General features: G+C 31.8%; 1 protein-coding gene across 5 annotated transcripts in view; it reads left to right on the top strand.

The window, feature by feature from the left end:
* The window catches only part of cert (ceramide transfer protein), a 139743-nt gene that overhangs the window by 41332 nt on the left and 81765 nt on the right, over nt 1-16646 (top strand). For 2 of the 5 annotated variants that reach the window (XM_088228744.1, XM_088228746.1), the window contains one exon: nt 165-225. In XM_088228744.1, the coding sequence (XP_088084870.1) occupies nt 165-225 (61 nt within the window). Of the gene's footprint in view, nt 1-164; nt 226-11977; nt 12144-16646 lie in introns of those variants that run through there. The other 3 variants (XM_088228747.1, XM_088228748.1, XM_088228749.1) reach the window with 2 other exon arrangements.

Raw genomic sequence — 16646 nt, forward strand, 5'->3', positions numbered from 1 at the left:
TTCAAATTCACTTCTTTTTTTTCATTTTATAATCTCCATATTTTTTATCAATATCATTTTAATTAGTATTTATAATTATTAAATCAAAGGCAGGCAGCTGTTAGTTCATATGCCCATCTTACTATTTTTTTCTTCAATGTAATATTTTGTATTATTTTGATTAGGGACGCTTGTGACAATCTTCAACAGGCGAGAATTGCATCACTTCCTGGTCCAGACCTAGAGGTAAGTCTTTCTTATTTTATTACATATCTTCTCATGGTAAATTACGGATACCTGCATTTAATTTAAGGAATGTGTTAAATGATTTTTCCAATTGATGTCACAACGTTCGATCATATGTTATTAGTGTTCATTTATTGATGTAAAAAAATGTTTTTTTTTCACTTCGATAGCATGCCAATGAAATTATCACCATGTGGAAAATGCTACTGCTGAATTATGTTTTGGAAACTGCATCTTGAAAAAACCCGATTTTCATTCTAATAAAAAACAACAAAAATAATGTATCAAATGACATTAGATATAAATATAAAATGGTGCATATTATAAGTATGTAGGTACATAATTAAATGTGTTGGAAAAATTTATATTTGCAGTCGGTATTATTTAAGTTTAGGTGAGCGAAATAGAAAAAGGTCAGAGTGATTTTAATAGCCAAAAACTGATAAAGGAAAATGAAATGTATCAATTTCCCCATGCTCGTAATTGAGCCGGTGTATTCTGACGATTGGAGAATTTACGAAATAATTCTGTCTACCAGACGCATATTATACATTTTACTAGTTTTTTTTTCTTTTAATAAAAATAAATATTAGCGTTCTTATAATTTACTCAAATAATTTATTTTTTTGGCCATTTTCAACGAGTTGTGAATAACTCACTATTAGAAAATAGAAATTAAGTTAGGGTAGAGTGGGGTTCAAGCCTCGGACCTCTGATCCGTGAGTCCGCAACACTAGCCTCGGAACCACAACCCGATCATTAGCTAACATTATAAAATATTGCATGGGCTCAGAACCAATAACAGGTTTCCACAAATTGTACAAAGTTAGTAAATAAATATTGTCATTATATACATACATATAAAGAAGTAATAAAGAAATGAAGAAGAAAAAAACATACTTGTAAATGGGGCGGGATTAGGATGGGATGCATGTAGAGAGTGGGTAAAGAAGGGAAGGGAAAGTTCAAAAATGTACATACGGTAAAATTTCAATTATCTGGATTAATGAGTGCCAGATTATATTGCTTTTGAAATAATATGAAATGGAATCACATTAAAAACTTACTTAAACAAATAGGTGCGAAGGTTTTCACTGTCACTGTTATTTAGCATCATGGTACCTGTCAAGCTGCATAGTTGGTCCAGACTTTTCTACCAGCATTTGGATAACTTATACAGTGTCATTTTCATAATATACAAAACACCTTAAGGGCGCTTTACAAAAGTGAATTAATGTCTATGGAACATTGAATTCTATTTGAATTGAAAATAACACAATTTATTTTGTTTTATATTATTATGTAGGTAATCATTTTGAATATATGGATATATGGATATATTTTTAATTTCACTAGAAAACAAAATCCTAACAGCAGTTCTTTTGGTATTTTTATTTTTGCTAACGCCCACGTAACATCTATTTTCCTCTACGGATGTGAATCGTGGCACCTCACTAGGGCCCAAAACAGCAAAATATTGAGTTTTGAGAATTGATGTCTCGAAAGAATCTCTGGTGTGCGGTGGTTTTTAAAAAAAATAAATTAAATGGGAGTTGCATTATTTTACCTTGCTTATAATATACAAGGTTTATATTTCAGAAAGAGGATTTTTCTGCTATTGTATTACATTATTTTAGCTAAACTGTTGAAATCGTGAAGGATATTCTAATGTGGGCCAATCAGGTACTTCTCAGCATTTGCTCATGTGGAGAGGAAACCACTTAAAACTCTTCAGGAGGAGCCGGCCTTTTGACAGTTGTCAAACGGCCTTCCGTTCCACTAGAAGAATGTTTGGCATTTTGTTCCCTACTTTGGTTTATTTTACCAATTGCCTGCACTATATTTATCATGTTTGATACTACCTCTCATGTGAGTTCTTTATTACCTATCACCGATCGGATGTCGCAAAGATCTTCACCCAGGCTTCTGCATCAGCCTCCAATGCATCCTCCTGTGCGGCGGTTTGATTTTGTAAGGAATGAGGTAATAAGAGAACGGAAACAGTAAACTCAGGTGACAACTGTCATTAAGTGGAGGTGATACGGTTGGCTTGGCCATATACCACGTATGCCTCCTGAGAGCCTTAACCAGGCTTGCCTACTTTACAAGGCATCAGGTTCTCGACGTCCTGGGCGTCCACTGCTGACTGTTTTTTGGCAGTTTATGTCAGACTTTCGAGACGAGAAACTGACTTGGGAGGAAGCACGGGAGCTGGCATAGAGATGCATGGAGGCTCTTTGTGGATACCGTATGCTTCAACTAGGGAGCGGACTTGTAATGATGATGATAGCTTTTGCCTGAACGGGGACAATATGCTCCCAACTATGGAGCGGACACGGAATGATGTGATTAATGATTTTTATTTTTACCAAAGAATAATAATGCTCTAATAGTCCATATCTGATTATTTTCATGGAGTGATATTTAAATGCTGAATATTCTTATCATGATTCTAGGAATGTGTGGGTGGGTAATAATTTCAATTGAATTTGACTCCTAGTTCACATACTTACATAATTTGATTAATTTATTTATTGACACTAAATAAATATTGGATAGTTGAATCCAATTTATTTTTAGTACATTTATTACAATAACACATTTTTAAGGTTTCCAAATAATTTTGAATTACCAAAATGTTATACTAAACTATTCCAGCAAAATTATGTATATTAAGGCTTAGAAAAATTTAATAGTTTCCCTACAAAAATTAAAGAAATAATACATAGTTATAAATAAATGAAAAATAAAATTAAAGGAACACTGTGCAGAAAAACAACCAGGATAATAAATATATTAAAAAGTGTAAATATTTTATATTTTTATTGTTTAAATTTTAATTATACTCATATTAATAATTCAGTGTAAGTCTTTTTCCATCTCTCTAAGCAGCTTGACTCTTTTTTGTAGAGGAACAGCATTCAAAATAATAAAAAAAACAGGATCTATTATACAAACTTACGTATGCATTCAAACTGTAACAAATGTATCTTATTTATTGTAATATATTCATCATCATCATCATTCCCTTTCCGCACCTAATGGTTCATAGGGCAATGTATTGGTACACCAATCGCAGCGTATCTTGATCATTTTTGTTACATGAAGGTAAAATGATCAGTCATGCGGTTCAGGTGCCAGTCCAGGGGACTATGAAATTCTTTAGTGTAAAAACATCTTTTTAAATCAATATTTCATTTTAACCATGGCGGGAATCGAACCCGAGACCACTACACCACAAGGCCGACAATCTACTAAAATACCGACATATATTAAAATAAATATTTATTTTAAAAACTGAATAATTTATTAGTAATATTTAAAGCATTTACTTTGTGGTTGAACATTTCAATAAATGTTAGTAAATATTTTATAACCACTTATTGACTTTTCTGGGTCTACCGGTTTCGAGACGTATCCGTCAGGCAGGACACTTATTACGCTAACACATAATAATTATATAGCGCCATTTTTGTGAAAAATCACCTCAAGGGCGCTTTACAATTGTATACGTAAACTTACATTCTAACTAAGCTAAAATGACATATTATATTTTCTGATTTAAAATTGAGGGTATAATAAACTAAAGAAGTGAGATTTTAGTTGGGATCTGAACTGATTGGGTCTGTCGATGATTCGTAAGTTTGAAGGCAATTGGTTCCACACAGAGGGGCCGGCAACGGCAAAAGCACCATCTCCGAATCTAGTGTTTGGGGAGCGCCGGATTTTGACAAGTTTTCCTCTGCCTGAATCAAATGATGACCTAAGAGTAGATGTTCTTTGACATGTATTTTCCCTAATACAAAGGTCTGATGGGTATCTTGAAACCATTTCACGAAGGGGTTTGAATACTGTCCAGCAAAGCTTGTATTTTTTTATCTCTGGGCTTTTTAACCAGTGCAAATCTCGAAGATGAGATGTGAGAATATTTTTTTATAATGGGATTTACACAGTGGCGAGTCGTGATTTATTTTATAGGTAATCTATTAAAAATGTTCATTAATTTGTACTACATATAAGTACTTACATAACATGTAAGTAATGTAATTATAAATTACTACTTTTTCTGTGGTTCTGTGAAAATCAACTCAAACAACAATTATTACTAACCACGCGATATACGTAGCTTTATTCCACACTATTTTAATAGAATACTAAACTCATACAAAAGTTTATTATCACATACCACAATGACATTTGGCAAATATTTTCATTATGATCTGTCATTGACAGTACTGTCAAGTCAAGACTTGAGCACTGGTTGATTTCTTTTAAAATGAATAATGCCTAAAACGGCCACTGCGAACGCCACCTGTCCTATGTGATACAAAATATATCAACGGTATCCCATCAAAGAAAAATAGTCCTTCGGAAAAAATGTTCGAAATACTAGTTTCCAAATAGAGAATCTTCTAAAAATATTTGTAATCTGCAAGTTTGTTTTAGTACTAAAAAAGCCGACTTGGGTTAAAGACGAAAAATACAGTGTACTTTTTTGTATGGAAGAATAGCTGAGGTAATCGGCTAGTTTCATCGTTCAGTGAGAATGGACTGGGCGCTGGCGCTGGGCGCACTTCATAGAGTTTTTTTTGTAGAAAGATATAAACGGTGATTTATAATAAATAACAATTACTTTATATATTTTCCCATAAACATGGTTACTATAAGTTATTATAATTTAAAGTCAAATATAATGGTAAGCTGTGCATAATCGCTTACTTTGACGATTCGCCCCTGGATTTGCAGTGGTAGGATCTATAATGGAATTTGAGCACTGTTAAGGTACTACTTAGGCACTGTATACATATATTCTCGATTTAAAATTATTTTAAATATTTATTATATATTTATTTCAAACTTTTCTACAGAGTACCTAAATTGGCAGTAATTTAGAGCGACGTTTTGTAACCAAGCCATAAATATATATGAAAATAATGAAGAACAAGCTTGACAGTCAATATTATCTATCCCCTATCTGCATGAAATGGTGCATAGGGCATTAGAACTTAAAGCGCTGCGTATCACAGATCATTTGTTCAGCTAAAAACTAGGAATTATCCTGTTTAATCAATATTTCACAACTACCTTGCCGGGAATCGAACCGAGGACCTCAGGAATGCGCTATTTAGTAGACCACAAGGCGAACATTCCCTACTTGATCTCTTTTGTTCAGCTTGTTTTTACCTTAGACTAGCCATAGAGTGTAAAACACATGTCCGGAGTTCTGGTGTCAGTTCACATAAATAACTGTTGGTATTATTTGTTCCACGTGGACATGGAAAAATACACTAGAATAGATATAATTAATATAATTATCCGATTTCACTGATTTAAAAAAAAAGTTCTCTCAACAATGATACGGTATTTTACATATGTATCGAGGATATCTTCAAAAAAATATTTGTATTTTAAGTTGGTTTTTACGATTTTAATTATATGACTATCAATGTATAAAAAATATGTTTTTTTATTTGTAATTTTCGGGTTTAAAAACGAGCACATACAAAACGGCACGCGGTTGGCGTCACGTCATTTTAACTTCACACGTCATGTCCGTCAAATGCGCTTCTAACAAACATTGCGTACAAGTATGGCGCTGCAACGTAATACGTGCCGTTGGTCCTATAGGGTGCGAAACGCCTTATTTTCAGGTAATAGGGAAATATCACCTTTTTTAAACATTTTTAAAGTAATAATGGTCTATGAAATAGTTTAGCAAAAAAAAATTTTTTTTTCTAATTATTAGTAGCATAAAAAATACTCATTAATATGTAATTTTGAATTCCCGCAAAAACATCCATTCTATGGCCACGCCCCTAATACATCTCGATTCATGTTTATTGGTTCTTGGCCATTGAAATTTGTTCAGAAGAATATCACGAATCTTGACGTCACAACAACCAAGGCCAAGCACGTCGCGTTTTTCTTACAACGTATTTTTATTCAATTTCTTTTTTACATATATGTATGAAAACCTTTTGTCTACAATATCCATATTCATTTTGAAAATACAATTAATTATTCTAAATCCATTTAATATATTTTTGTCGGTATTCGTAGTATGTGATATTTCCCTATTGAGGCATCAATTTTTTAATATTTCATATTAATAATAAGTCTTATGTCAAAAAAGTATTGTAAAAACGTACACTGGGTTGGTATTTTTAAAGGCTTTATAGCGCGGTATAGTGCGTATTTACGCACTAAATACGCTCTATACCGTTCTATAAATGCGTTCAGAATAGCAGCCCTGGTAGATCAGTCTTCCACTCAGCATTTTTAAGTGCTATATTTTTTGAAAATAACATATTAAGGTTTTCAAGACATAAATCGACGCAAAATATGTGTCCTATAAAGGGTCAAGAACCCAAACTAACTTAGGTGTACTTTTTCCATTATTTTATCCCCATACTTAAATTCAATTATAATTTATTATTACGCTTTGATAAATCTGACTGACAGTTTGACAACTTTCTGATTTTACGAAAATACACCAGAAAATTTATTATTCAATTAATTTACCACCTCGGAATAATGGCTTGAGCGTACATACGTAAGACTGCCAGTCAAATTATAATCACTTGACAAGGATCGATAGAGATTTTATTGGGAACTGTAAGTTTGTCTGCGTCGACAAATTATAAATAGGGGTGCCGCACCTTTGGTTTGCACGAATGCCTCACCCAGAGACATTAGGGAATGATATCACATTTGTAAAGAAAATATATTTATTTTTAAATGGTCTTTCGATCGAAATATGCTCCGCGCCACTCGTAAAAAGTTTTTCGTAAGACTAGTCGAATCAAATCAGTTAAATTTCTTTGTGGAAGTCCATTATAATTTTATAAAATAAAAATGAAATAAAATAATGATATTTTATTTTGATATTTTTTATTCCAAGTTTTGTAGACCCGTTTTATTACTTTCGCAAGATTATAATGGTTTTCAAGATGGTTAATTTTTTATAGGCGGTGAAATTTTAGTGTGAGGTGGGGTATTTTCTGGTCAGTTATGTAAATTGATGTTTGAAACTAATAAAACTTTAAATCATGTTCATTCATTCATACTGTATTTACCTTAGTAATAAAGCCAGTTACTTCGAAAAAAAAAATGTTTTCAGGGTACCAGGGTCGCGATTATAAACGGCTATCTTCTTTGGTATATACTGAGACGGTATAAACTAATATCGACATTTATGTACGAAAGTGTGTACATTTGTATGAAAATTCAAAGTATCTTCGTCGGTAACCGGTAATTGAACATGTTTAGCAAAAAAAATTGTAAACATATTCCATGTTTCATACAGAATTTTACTATATTGATAATATTGAAGATAAACTTTATCTTCCCATCATAATCGAGGCCCAGAAAGGTTTGAAATTTCGAAAAAATCAATATTCGTTTTTTTTTTTACATAATCGGTAATACAATATTTTAAGAATATTTTGGCGCGAAAAAACTTAGATATTTACAAAATTGAGTGCAGGAGAGCCAAAAATGTAAGGCCGTGCACGGCCGGCAGAACGCTCGCGATCAACGTTAACTGCGCTTTTCTTAAAACATCATTTTCCGCTAGTTTTTCCGCGATGATTCAAGAATGGCTAAAGATATCGATTCAATTTTAAATAAAAAATTGAAGATAAAGATGTTTTACATAAACTAAACCAATGTCTGCATATATTTTTTTTTTTTTAATACAGTTTTAACCTTGAAGGTTTTGAAAAACTGAATATTAATTTCGATGAAATAGAGGAAACTAATACAAAAGTAAGTAATATACTAATCAACATTACTGAGACAAATTTAAAAAGAGAAAAAGAACCAAATAAAAAAGTGTGGATGACAGATGCCTTACTACAGCTGATGGAAGAACGTAGAATCTGGAAAAATAAAGATGAAAATGTGTATAAACAAAAACACTACCAGATTAAGAAAAACATCCGAGAAGCTAAAAAAAAACTGGATGGTAGAAAGGTCACGTTAGTTCGGAGGCTGTCGGCATGGAAAAAGAGTGATCGCTCTCGTGTTCTTTTATAACGTTTTGACAGCGCCCTCTGTTGGCCGGTCTTGTATATTGTGTGACGTTCAGGCATAAAATAATTACATACAACAACATAATACATATATATTTAATAATGTTGCGATTAATTGAATAATACAACTGGTAACTTCAAAATTATAATTTTTCAGTTAAGCACTAAAACACATCTTTGTATCTTTCTTTATGAATGTTATAAATAAACAAATCGTGATGTATTTAAATAATATTATGATGATTTGAACTCACGACTTGCCTATTTGTTCCATTCATGGAAGAGGATTGAAAAAAAATTTTTTAGTGGTTACATTATCCTCGGTGCAGAGAAACATCTCTATTTTGTGGTTTTATCGAAGCCGGAATTATCAGAACCGCGCAAATGAAGGGATTGCTTTAATCGTTTTCAGCATTTCATTTTGTGTTGAAAGCAAAAATATTAATGCTCTATGATAATAAACGTCGGACTTCTCTTTCAGTAATGAGGTGATTTTCACAAAAATGGCGCCATCTAAATTGAACAATATAATGAACGATGGCACTTTGGATTATCTGTACCCTTTTATAGATACGAGTAGGCACCTTCTATTTATTGATTTTATATTTAAATGCTTCTTAGAGATATAACTCTGTTGTTCACATAATTTCCTCCACTTGAGATAAATTGTACTGCGATAAAAAAGCGACGTCCTTTTCATTTCACTAGGAATTATCGACAGTAATTTGAACATGTCCCAGGGCCCCAATGGGAAGTTAACATTTATCTTAATTTTATCTACAAAGTAAAATTAAGTTTTCTTTATGAAAAGCTGAATATGCATACAATTTTTTCTTCTAAACATGTTCAATTATAGATTACCGACGAAGATACTTTAAATGTTCATGCAAATATACTTCATTTTCGTACACAAATATCGGTTTTTCTTTATAGACAGTCGAAGATAATTCTGTTAACTTCCCATTGTAATCGGGGCTCAGTTAGGTGAATCGGTAAACATTAAAAAAAAACTGTAGAGGAGTATTTTCCAACCGGCCAAAAATTTAAAACGTAAAAAATGTACTGTTTTTTATTTTAATACTATTTAAAGAAAAAAAACTGTTTTTAAATTATTTAATGATAATTAGGAAAAGAAGTATGGAATATCGCTGCTGGATATGTTTAGCGTTCCGATGAAAATTAGCTCATCAAAAACGCATATTTTTTTAATTCACTCGCCAATTATTACGAGTATAAATTGAAGACTGGTGCCTTTCAAACTAACACGCCTTCGATACACATTTGTGGTGTCAAAATACTATTAAATGATAACTAAACGAGGAAATTCAGCCCTTCAGGAAATTAGATACAAAATTTTTTTTCTTGCGCGCGGTAAAAAAATAGAGCATTAAATTGTACGGCAAAGTTTGTTAAAAATGTACGAAAAAAAATATTTTAATGAAAACGAACTACTTTGAACGACGTCACTGATTCATATGAATCAACTAATGAGAGCTGTGAAAGATATCCGGTATGCTTACCGTAAACGGACCAATAAGCGAACCTCTGAAGTCACACGCGGAGTTATTTCAGAAATACAAAACTTTAAAAAATCATCTAGCTTATAATACGATGTATAAAAATTGAAAAAATATTTTTTTGGCTTAATTTAATTGTCTATTAATAAAATATCCACTGAACTTCCTTATAATGGGTATTTTAAAGATATGTTGCGTTTAATTCTCGCACGTGGAATAAAACACTAAGTATAAAAAAATATATCACGACACTCCATAAAGGAAACGCCGCCCCGATACGACAAACAGTATTGTCGATTTTGCAATAAAAATTGTATTTATTAATTGGCAAATTACCCGCCCCTATGCAGGTACTGTTAGTTGGTCACCAGTCATCAGTTATCAGTAATTTCATGGTCTCATGTATTCACAACGGTCTGCTGAAAATGACGAAGTTTCTGAATGATTGAGTCATCGCTTGTAAATTTTGAGGAATTATGCTGATAAAAATATTCAATGTAAAAAAAATACTTGAAACTTTGACCCTAATATACGAGTCTCTAGGCAACGCATTTTTAAGTTATCCGTTCAAAAAATATGTTTCACATAAGAAAAAAAACTTATATTATTACGCTTAGCATGTCGCACCCCAGAAGTACGCTGTTCTAAGTCTAAATTTGGCTGTTTTATTTATGAGTGCAGCCTTACAACATTTTTTCACGTATTGCATTTTTAAAGTTGTTAATAACTAATTAAATTATTCATAAATTAATTCTAAATTGGGGTGTGTCTTATGGTAAGATGCGTCTTATCGTCCGCAAAATGCGGTACTTCTGCGGATTTTTTTTGAGCGAGATATACCACAAACTTAAGTATTATTTAAAATCAATTAGGAAGTTCAGCCCTATGGGAAATTGGATAAAATATGTATTCTTACGCGCGGTAAAAATTAGAACATTAAATTGTACGGCGAAGTTTCTTGAAAATGTATAAAAAAATTATTTGAATAAAAACGAACTACATTTAACGACGTCACTAGTTCTTCCAAATCAGCCAATGTTAAGGAGTTGTGATAGATTTCTGGTTTGAGTCAGTCAACTGACTAATCAGCAGAACTTACGACTTTTGGTTGCAGTTTTCTTAACAAAAAAGTTACTCCGCAAAATTTCCCCGCAAATGCTGTTTTTTACGCCAATTTAAAAAATGTTCTATTATTGAAAAAAATATGACGCGCTCAAGCAAATCAAACACTGTTGACTGATTTTGACAGCTTATAAATATAGCTTCAAAATGACATATATGTCAATGATTTGCTACAGCGCATACACAAGTTTTGACATCTAGTGTCGAATTCCGATTTTTAAGTTATAGACCCAATACGTATTTTGAGTAAATATTACTGCTTGTAGTCAACCGGGCTGTTTATTATTTTTTTATAAAATTATTCTTCTGAGTGAATCAGTGACGATATTGATTACTGTAGTTTATTTATTTATAACTATCTTTCGTTTACAAAATAAAATGACGACTCTTATAATGTCTATTGTGGTAAAATTATCATCATCATCATTCCCTTTCCGCACCTAATTGCGCATAGGACACTGTATCAGTACACCAATCGCTGCGTATCTCGATTATTTTTTGTTACATGAAGGTAAGATGATCAGTCTCACGCTTCAGGTACCAGTCCAGGGACTATGAAATATTCTAGTGTAAAAACACCCTTTTAAATAAATATTTCATGTCAACCATGTCGGGAATCGAACCCGAGACAACGTTTTGACAAGGTCTTTATAAATAACTGTCTTAGATTAGAATCAATTTCGTTTTAGTATTATTTTTATAAAAGATAATTAGACCTAACAGTAGCCTAATTTTTTTTTTAATACAGAAACATCTTCATTCTAAAAATAAAGTAAAATAATACAAATATAAGATTTTTTTTCAATTAAAAGATAATTAATTTTCTAGACATAATGTCGTAATGACAGTATTATGATATATTATACATGTATTATGATATACTATACAGTCATGGGTTTTGGGGTGAATCAATTTGATACAAATGTACACTCGTGTATTTATTATCGTATATAAGCAATATTTATTTTTACATTACCGAACTTTGGGGTCAAATTTTATCGAATTTGTTTTTACGATAGATAAACAGTTTAATATCAAACAAATATGTAATTTCATTCAGTTGTCGAAAAGCCGCCTAGATTGTTGAGCGAACGAACAGTTTTCACATATAAAATTATTAAAGACACAAAAATTAGTGACATTTCTTTGTGGAAGATTGTGATCATATAAAAAATAATTTTCTGCGTAGGGCACTGCATCCGTGCATTAAGTGCAGCTTATCTCGTTCATTTGTAGTTACATGAAGGTAAAGTGATCAATCTTACGCTTCAGGCGCCAATCCAGGGACACTAAAATGTTGCAGTTAAAAATCATCTTTTAATTCGGGTTGTGGTCTCGTGCTGTAGTTGCGAGGTCCAAGGTTCGTGCCCTACTCTATCCCAACTCGATTAACATTTTCTAATAGTTAGTTATTTACAACTCGTTGAATATGTCCCCAAAATTAAAATATTTGGTTAAATCGTAAGAACGCTAATAATTTTGATATTTTTTTATAATATATATTTTTATTTTTTAATTTGTATATTTCGAACTTATGCGCGGCAGACAAATGCGCTTACCACTAGAACATAGGACGGTAACATATTATTTATAACAACTACTACTTAATAATTATATTGATGAATGGTGGATTTTCTAAATTTGTTTATATAAATATGTGTGTATTTTATTTTTTTTTATTTCGGTATTATTTATTCGGTTATTAATTTACACTTTGTAACTACTTCTAATTCTACATTTGAAACACGTTTTTTTAAGTAAGGTTTTTAAAGAAATCAAAAATTTAAAAAACAAATACCGTCTTGTAGTTTATCCAAATTATGTCGTTTAAAAACAAACAAACCATCAGCCCGTTTCCACATAGGGGTAAGCAGATGATAGAAAAAGAAAGACATGACATAGCCAAATCCAACAAATACTTAAAGATGGACATGTGAAATCGAGGAATGTATACAAAGAGATATGGCGTTCTATGTTGCTTGAATGTTTTTTTTTTTTAATAACAGGCTATCTAGAATGTTCGTTTACACATTTTCCAATTATTTTTCGTGTGTTTTACTGCAAAATCAACAAGTTAATTATATTGTTTACAAATATTTGTTCACAAATAATATTGTTTACAAATATTTACTGACGTCAGATTTGCGGCCATTCTTACCACGCGGAATACGTAACCTAGCCATTGATAAATTATATAATTTATACATCTTATTTTAATTATATCTCAGTGAAGCGAGCCGGTATTTTCATAAATTATTCAAAACAAAAATATAACGTAAAGCGTGATGGACGAAATATCTGCGGAAATACTATAAAAATAACATTCGCCTATTTTGCATATTATTAAAGTAAATCGAAATAAAAATAAATAACATAATTTTTTGTTAATTGAATCGGAATTCACTTCGTAACTCTTCATTATAAATTATTATGAAAATAAAACTATTTTATTAGTGTTACAATTTTTTTATTATTTTACAAGAACACTACTACAGTTTCGGGAGAGCACTCCTACCATCGACGGGTGATATGAAACTAATAAATTACTTTGTTTACACACAGAATATTGTTCACAATGTCATAGAATTTAAACAAAAAATAAACAAATTAATCAGTGAAACTTAGAGCAGGGGGGTTTTATTCCACTTATCTAAGGTGTTAGCATATGAATGGATAGTTATCTGAAGTACAGATATGAAAACATGATCAACGAAAATCATATAATAGATAGTAACCACTCATTTCATAATCACACCCTAAAACTCCTGCACCAAGTAAATAACAAAGGCAGTAATATGAACAATCTAGTAATAATAGAAATTCACAAAAATTTAAATTCTGAGAACAACCTAATTAATAATCACACATTTAACCACCCCTCGCCTTTATTGACTGTGTTCCCTTTGCGACCCCCCTCACTCCACTACCCACTTAGACCCGCGCCTGTTAACACTCTCTTGGCCGAGCGATGTCTTCCCACACATTAAATCCTAGACTGAATTATTGTAACTTCCACTTATGTGCTAAATTTTATGAAATTAATTCTACTTAATGTCCTTTCCTTCATTGATCATGTTTTCATATCTGTACTTTAGATAACTACCCATTCATATACTAACACCTTAGATAAGTGGAATTAAACCCCCCCTGCTCTAAGTTTCACTGATTAATTTGTTTATTTTGTTGTTTAAATTCTATGACATTGTGAACAATATTCTGTGTTTACTTTATTAGTTTTATATCACCCGTCGATGGGAGGAGTACTCTCCCGAAACTGTTGTAGTGTTCTTGTAAAATATTAAAAATTGTGTAACACTAATAACTAAGTTTTATTTTCATAATAATTTAACATAATTTTTGTCTAAAGCCGGATTGACAACATTTACGAAATTATGAGACGCATGGGACTCGAATTGTGACGTAAAAGAAAAAACACATTACCTGAATTATTATTCAAAATATATTAAAGATAAACGAAATATTTTTTTATGTATTTACATTTTCTTCACTCGCGTATATGTGTTTGTATTTTGTTTCTGTATAATTATTATTATTTTATATGTTGTTAAAGGCGTAAGCCGTCGAAATTAATAAAGCGTGAATTCTGTATCCACTGAAGTATAATAGACGCGTTATTCCTATACATGTTATATCTGAGATATAGCAAAAAATACATGAAAAAAGTCACGATAATGCAATCATTAAAATACGAAAGGGTTATACATATTTTCTTGGTTCGTATTTATTTATTCATTTATGTGTAACTCGTTACTATAGATACGACACTAGCTGGCAGCTGTTCTTATTTTGAAAAATGTACTTAAAATATGTTTTAATTAATTATCTATTTGTTCCATAAATTTGATTGTATTTACGAATGAAACGACATATCTGTTATGTTTTTCACAGTCGCGGTGCAATTAAAGCATTTTTTCGTCACACACGTCAACTGGACACATATAATATATATATGACATAATTGTAGGACTTCCGTGCTGTGATGAATGCCCAGATAGGTAAATAAATATATAATATAATGCATACTTAAATAAGAAAAATTGGAACATGAATAGATTCAAAGTTACCTATATAGCAGGGGCGAACCGTGTATAGAAGCGATTATGCGCAGCTTACCATTATATTTGAGTAACCATAATAATGTTTTACTGTAACTTTATTTATAGAAAAACATATAAATAATAACCATTTATTTCAAATCATTTCCACCGTTTGTATTTTATCCTAATATAAATATAAATATTAATAATGCGCTCTCAGCGCTTGCGGTGAGCCAAGAAACTAGCCGATTATTCCAGCTTGTTTTTTCATACAAATAAATATATCATATTTTGAATGTCTTAACCCTAGTGCGGGTTTTTTCTCCTAGATTAAACTTGCAAATTACACAAATTATTTGAAGATTCTTGATTTGGAAAACAGTATTTCACACATTGTCTCTTAAGGGCTTTTTTTCTTTGAGATGGCACTTTTGACGTAAGACCATAATTACTTTCATGCGTCATATTAAAGGACATATGGCGCTCGACGCGGCGGTTTTTAGTACTATTAATTTTTATATCAATTCGGCCAGTTGACATTTCAATTGAATACCTAATATCGACTGAATTTATAGTGCTATTTTTTATTAACTTTTTAATGAGTTGTTATGGGTTTTATATCTATATAATACAATATATCACGAAGTTACGTAGTTTGAGTTGATTTCATGGATGAGAGTTCTTGTATCACACAGAACCACAGAAAAATATCAATTTATAGTATACATTACTTACATTATATTATGTACCTTCTATTTAGGCACAAATATATGATTATTTTTTTATAGCTTACCTGTAAATAAAATCACCATTCGCCACTGCTATATAGTAACTGAAATTAATGTTAAAACTAATCCAAAATCATAAAAGACACTGAAATTGTGTTAGTGGTTCACTATATACACATACGCAGACGCAGCCAAAGGGCGTGTATGACAAGATGTATTAATGTGGAAGAAGCTAGAAATGTATAATATATCAGGATAGACGTGTGTGGTGGTCCATCCTCTCTGCCTATCGCTACGGAGAAATGGCGTGACGGTAGTAGTTGCAATAACTAGAGATGAATCAGATATCCGGTAAATATCCAGCCGAGGATGAACGAGCAAGATCCGCAACTTGTAAAAGAACGGCACCTTTCTTCTCAGAATTTCCCCTTAGCTTTGCCAAACGCTGTATAAAACAAAATACGCAGCAGCGTTGGGAGGATCATTACCGCGCTTCTTCTGCAGGTAAAATCACTAAAATGTTTTTCCCAACGCTGGCTGATGCAGCAAACTTCCGTCATCATCACCAAAGTACTTTCGAAACGACTCAAATTTTTACCGGACACGGAGCTATGAGAAGTTATCTATATAGGTTTAAATTAAGGAATGATGACTATTGTCCATGCGATGATATTTCTTCACAGAGTATAGAACATCTGTTATTTCAGTGCCCATTTTTCAGTTTGCAACGCCATAATCTTGAAGCAGAATGCAGGAAAGATGGAATATCCTTAACAGATATCCACACTGTAGTAAAAAGTAGTTATCATGCGCCATTGTTCTTGAACTTTGCAACAATGGTGATTGGACTCATAAAGGTAATAAACCAAAATCAGTGATCGAACATCCCATTTCCAAGACAAACAAAAACTTTTTTTTTCCGAGTACCTTAGCCTTGTACATGACACGTAAGGCTACTAAATA

The sequence above is a fragment of the Micrasema longulum genome, unplaced genomic scaffold (genome assembly GCF_059751315.1).
Source record: "Micrasema longulum isolate JH-2025_06_02 unplaced genomic scaffold, ASM5975131v1 h1tg000607l, whole genome shotgun sequence".
Taxonomy (NCBI): Eukaryota; Metazoa; Arthropoda; class Insecta; order Trichoptera; family Brachycentridae; genus Micrasema; species Micrasema longulum.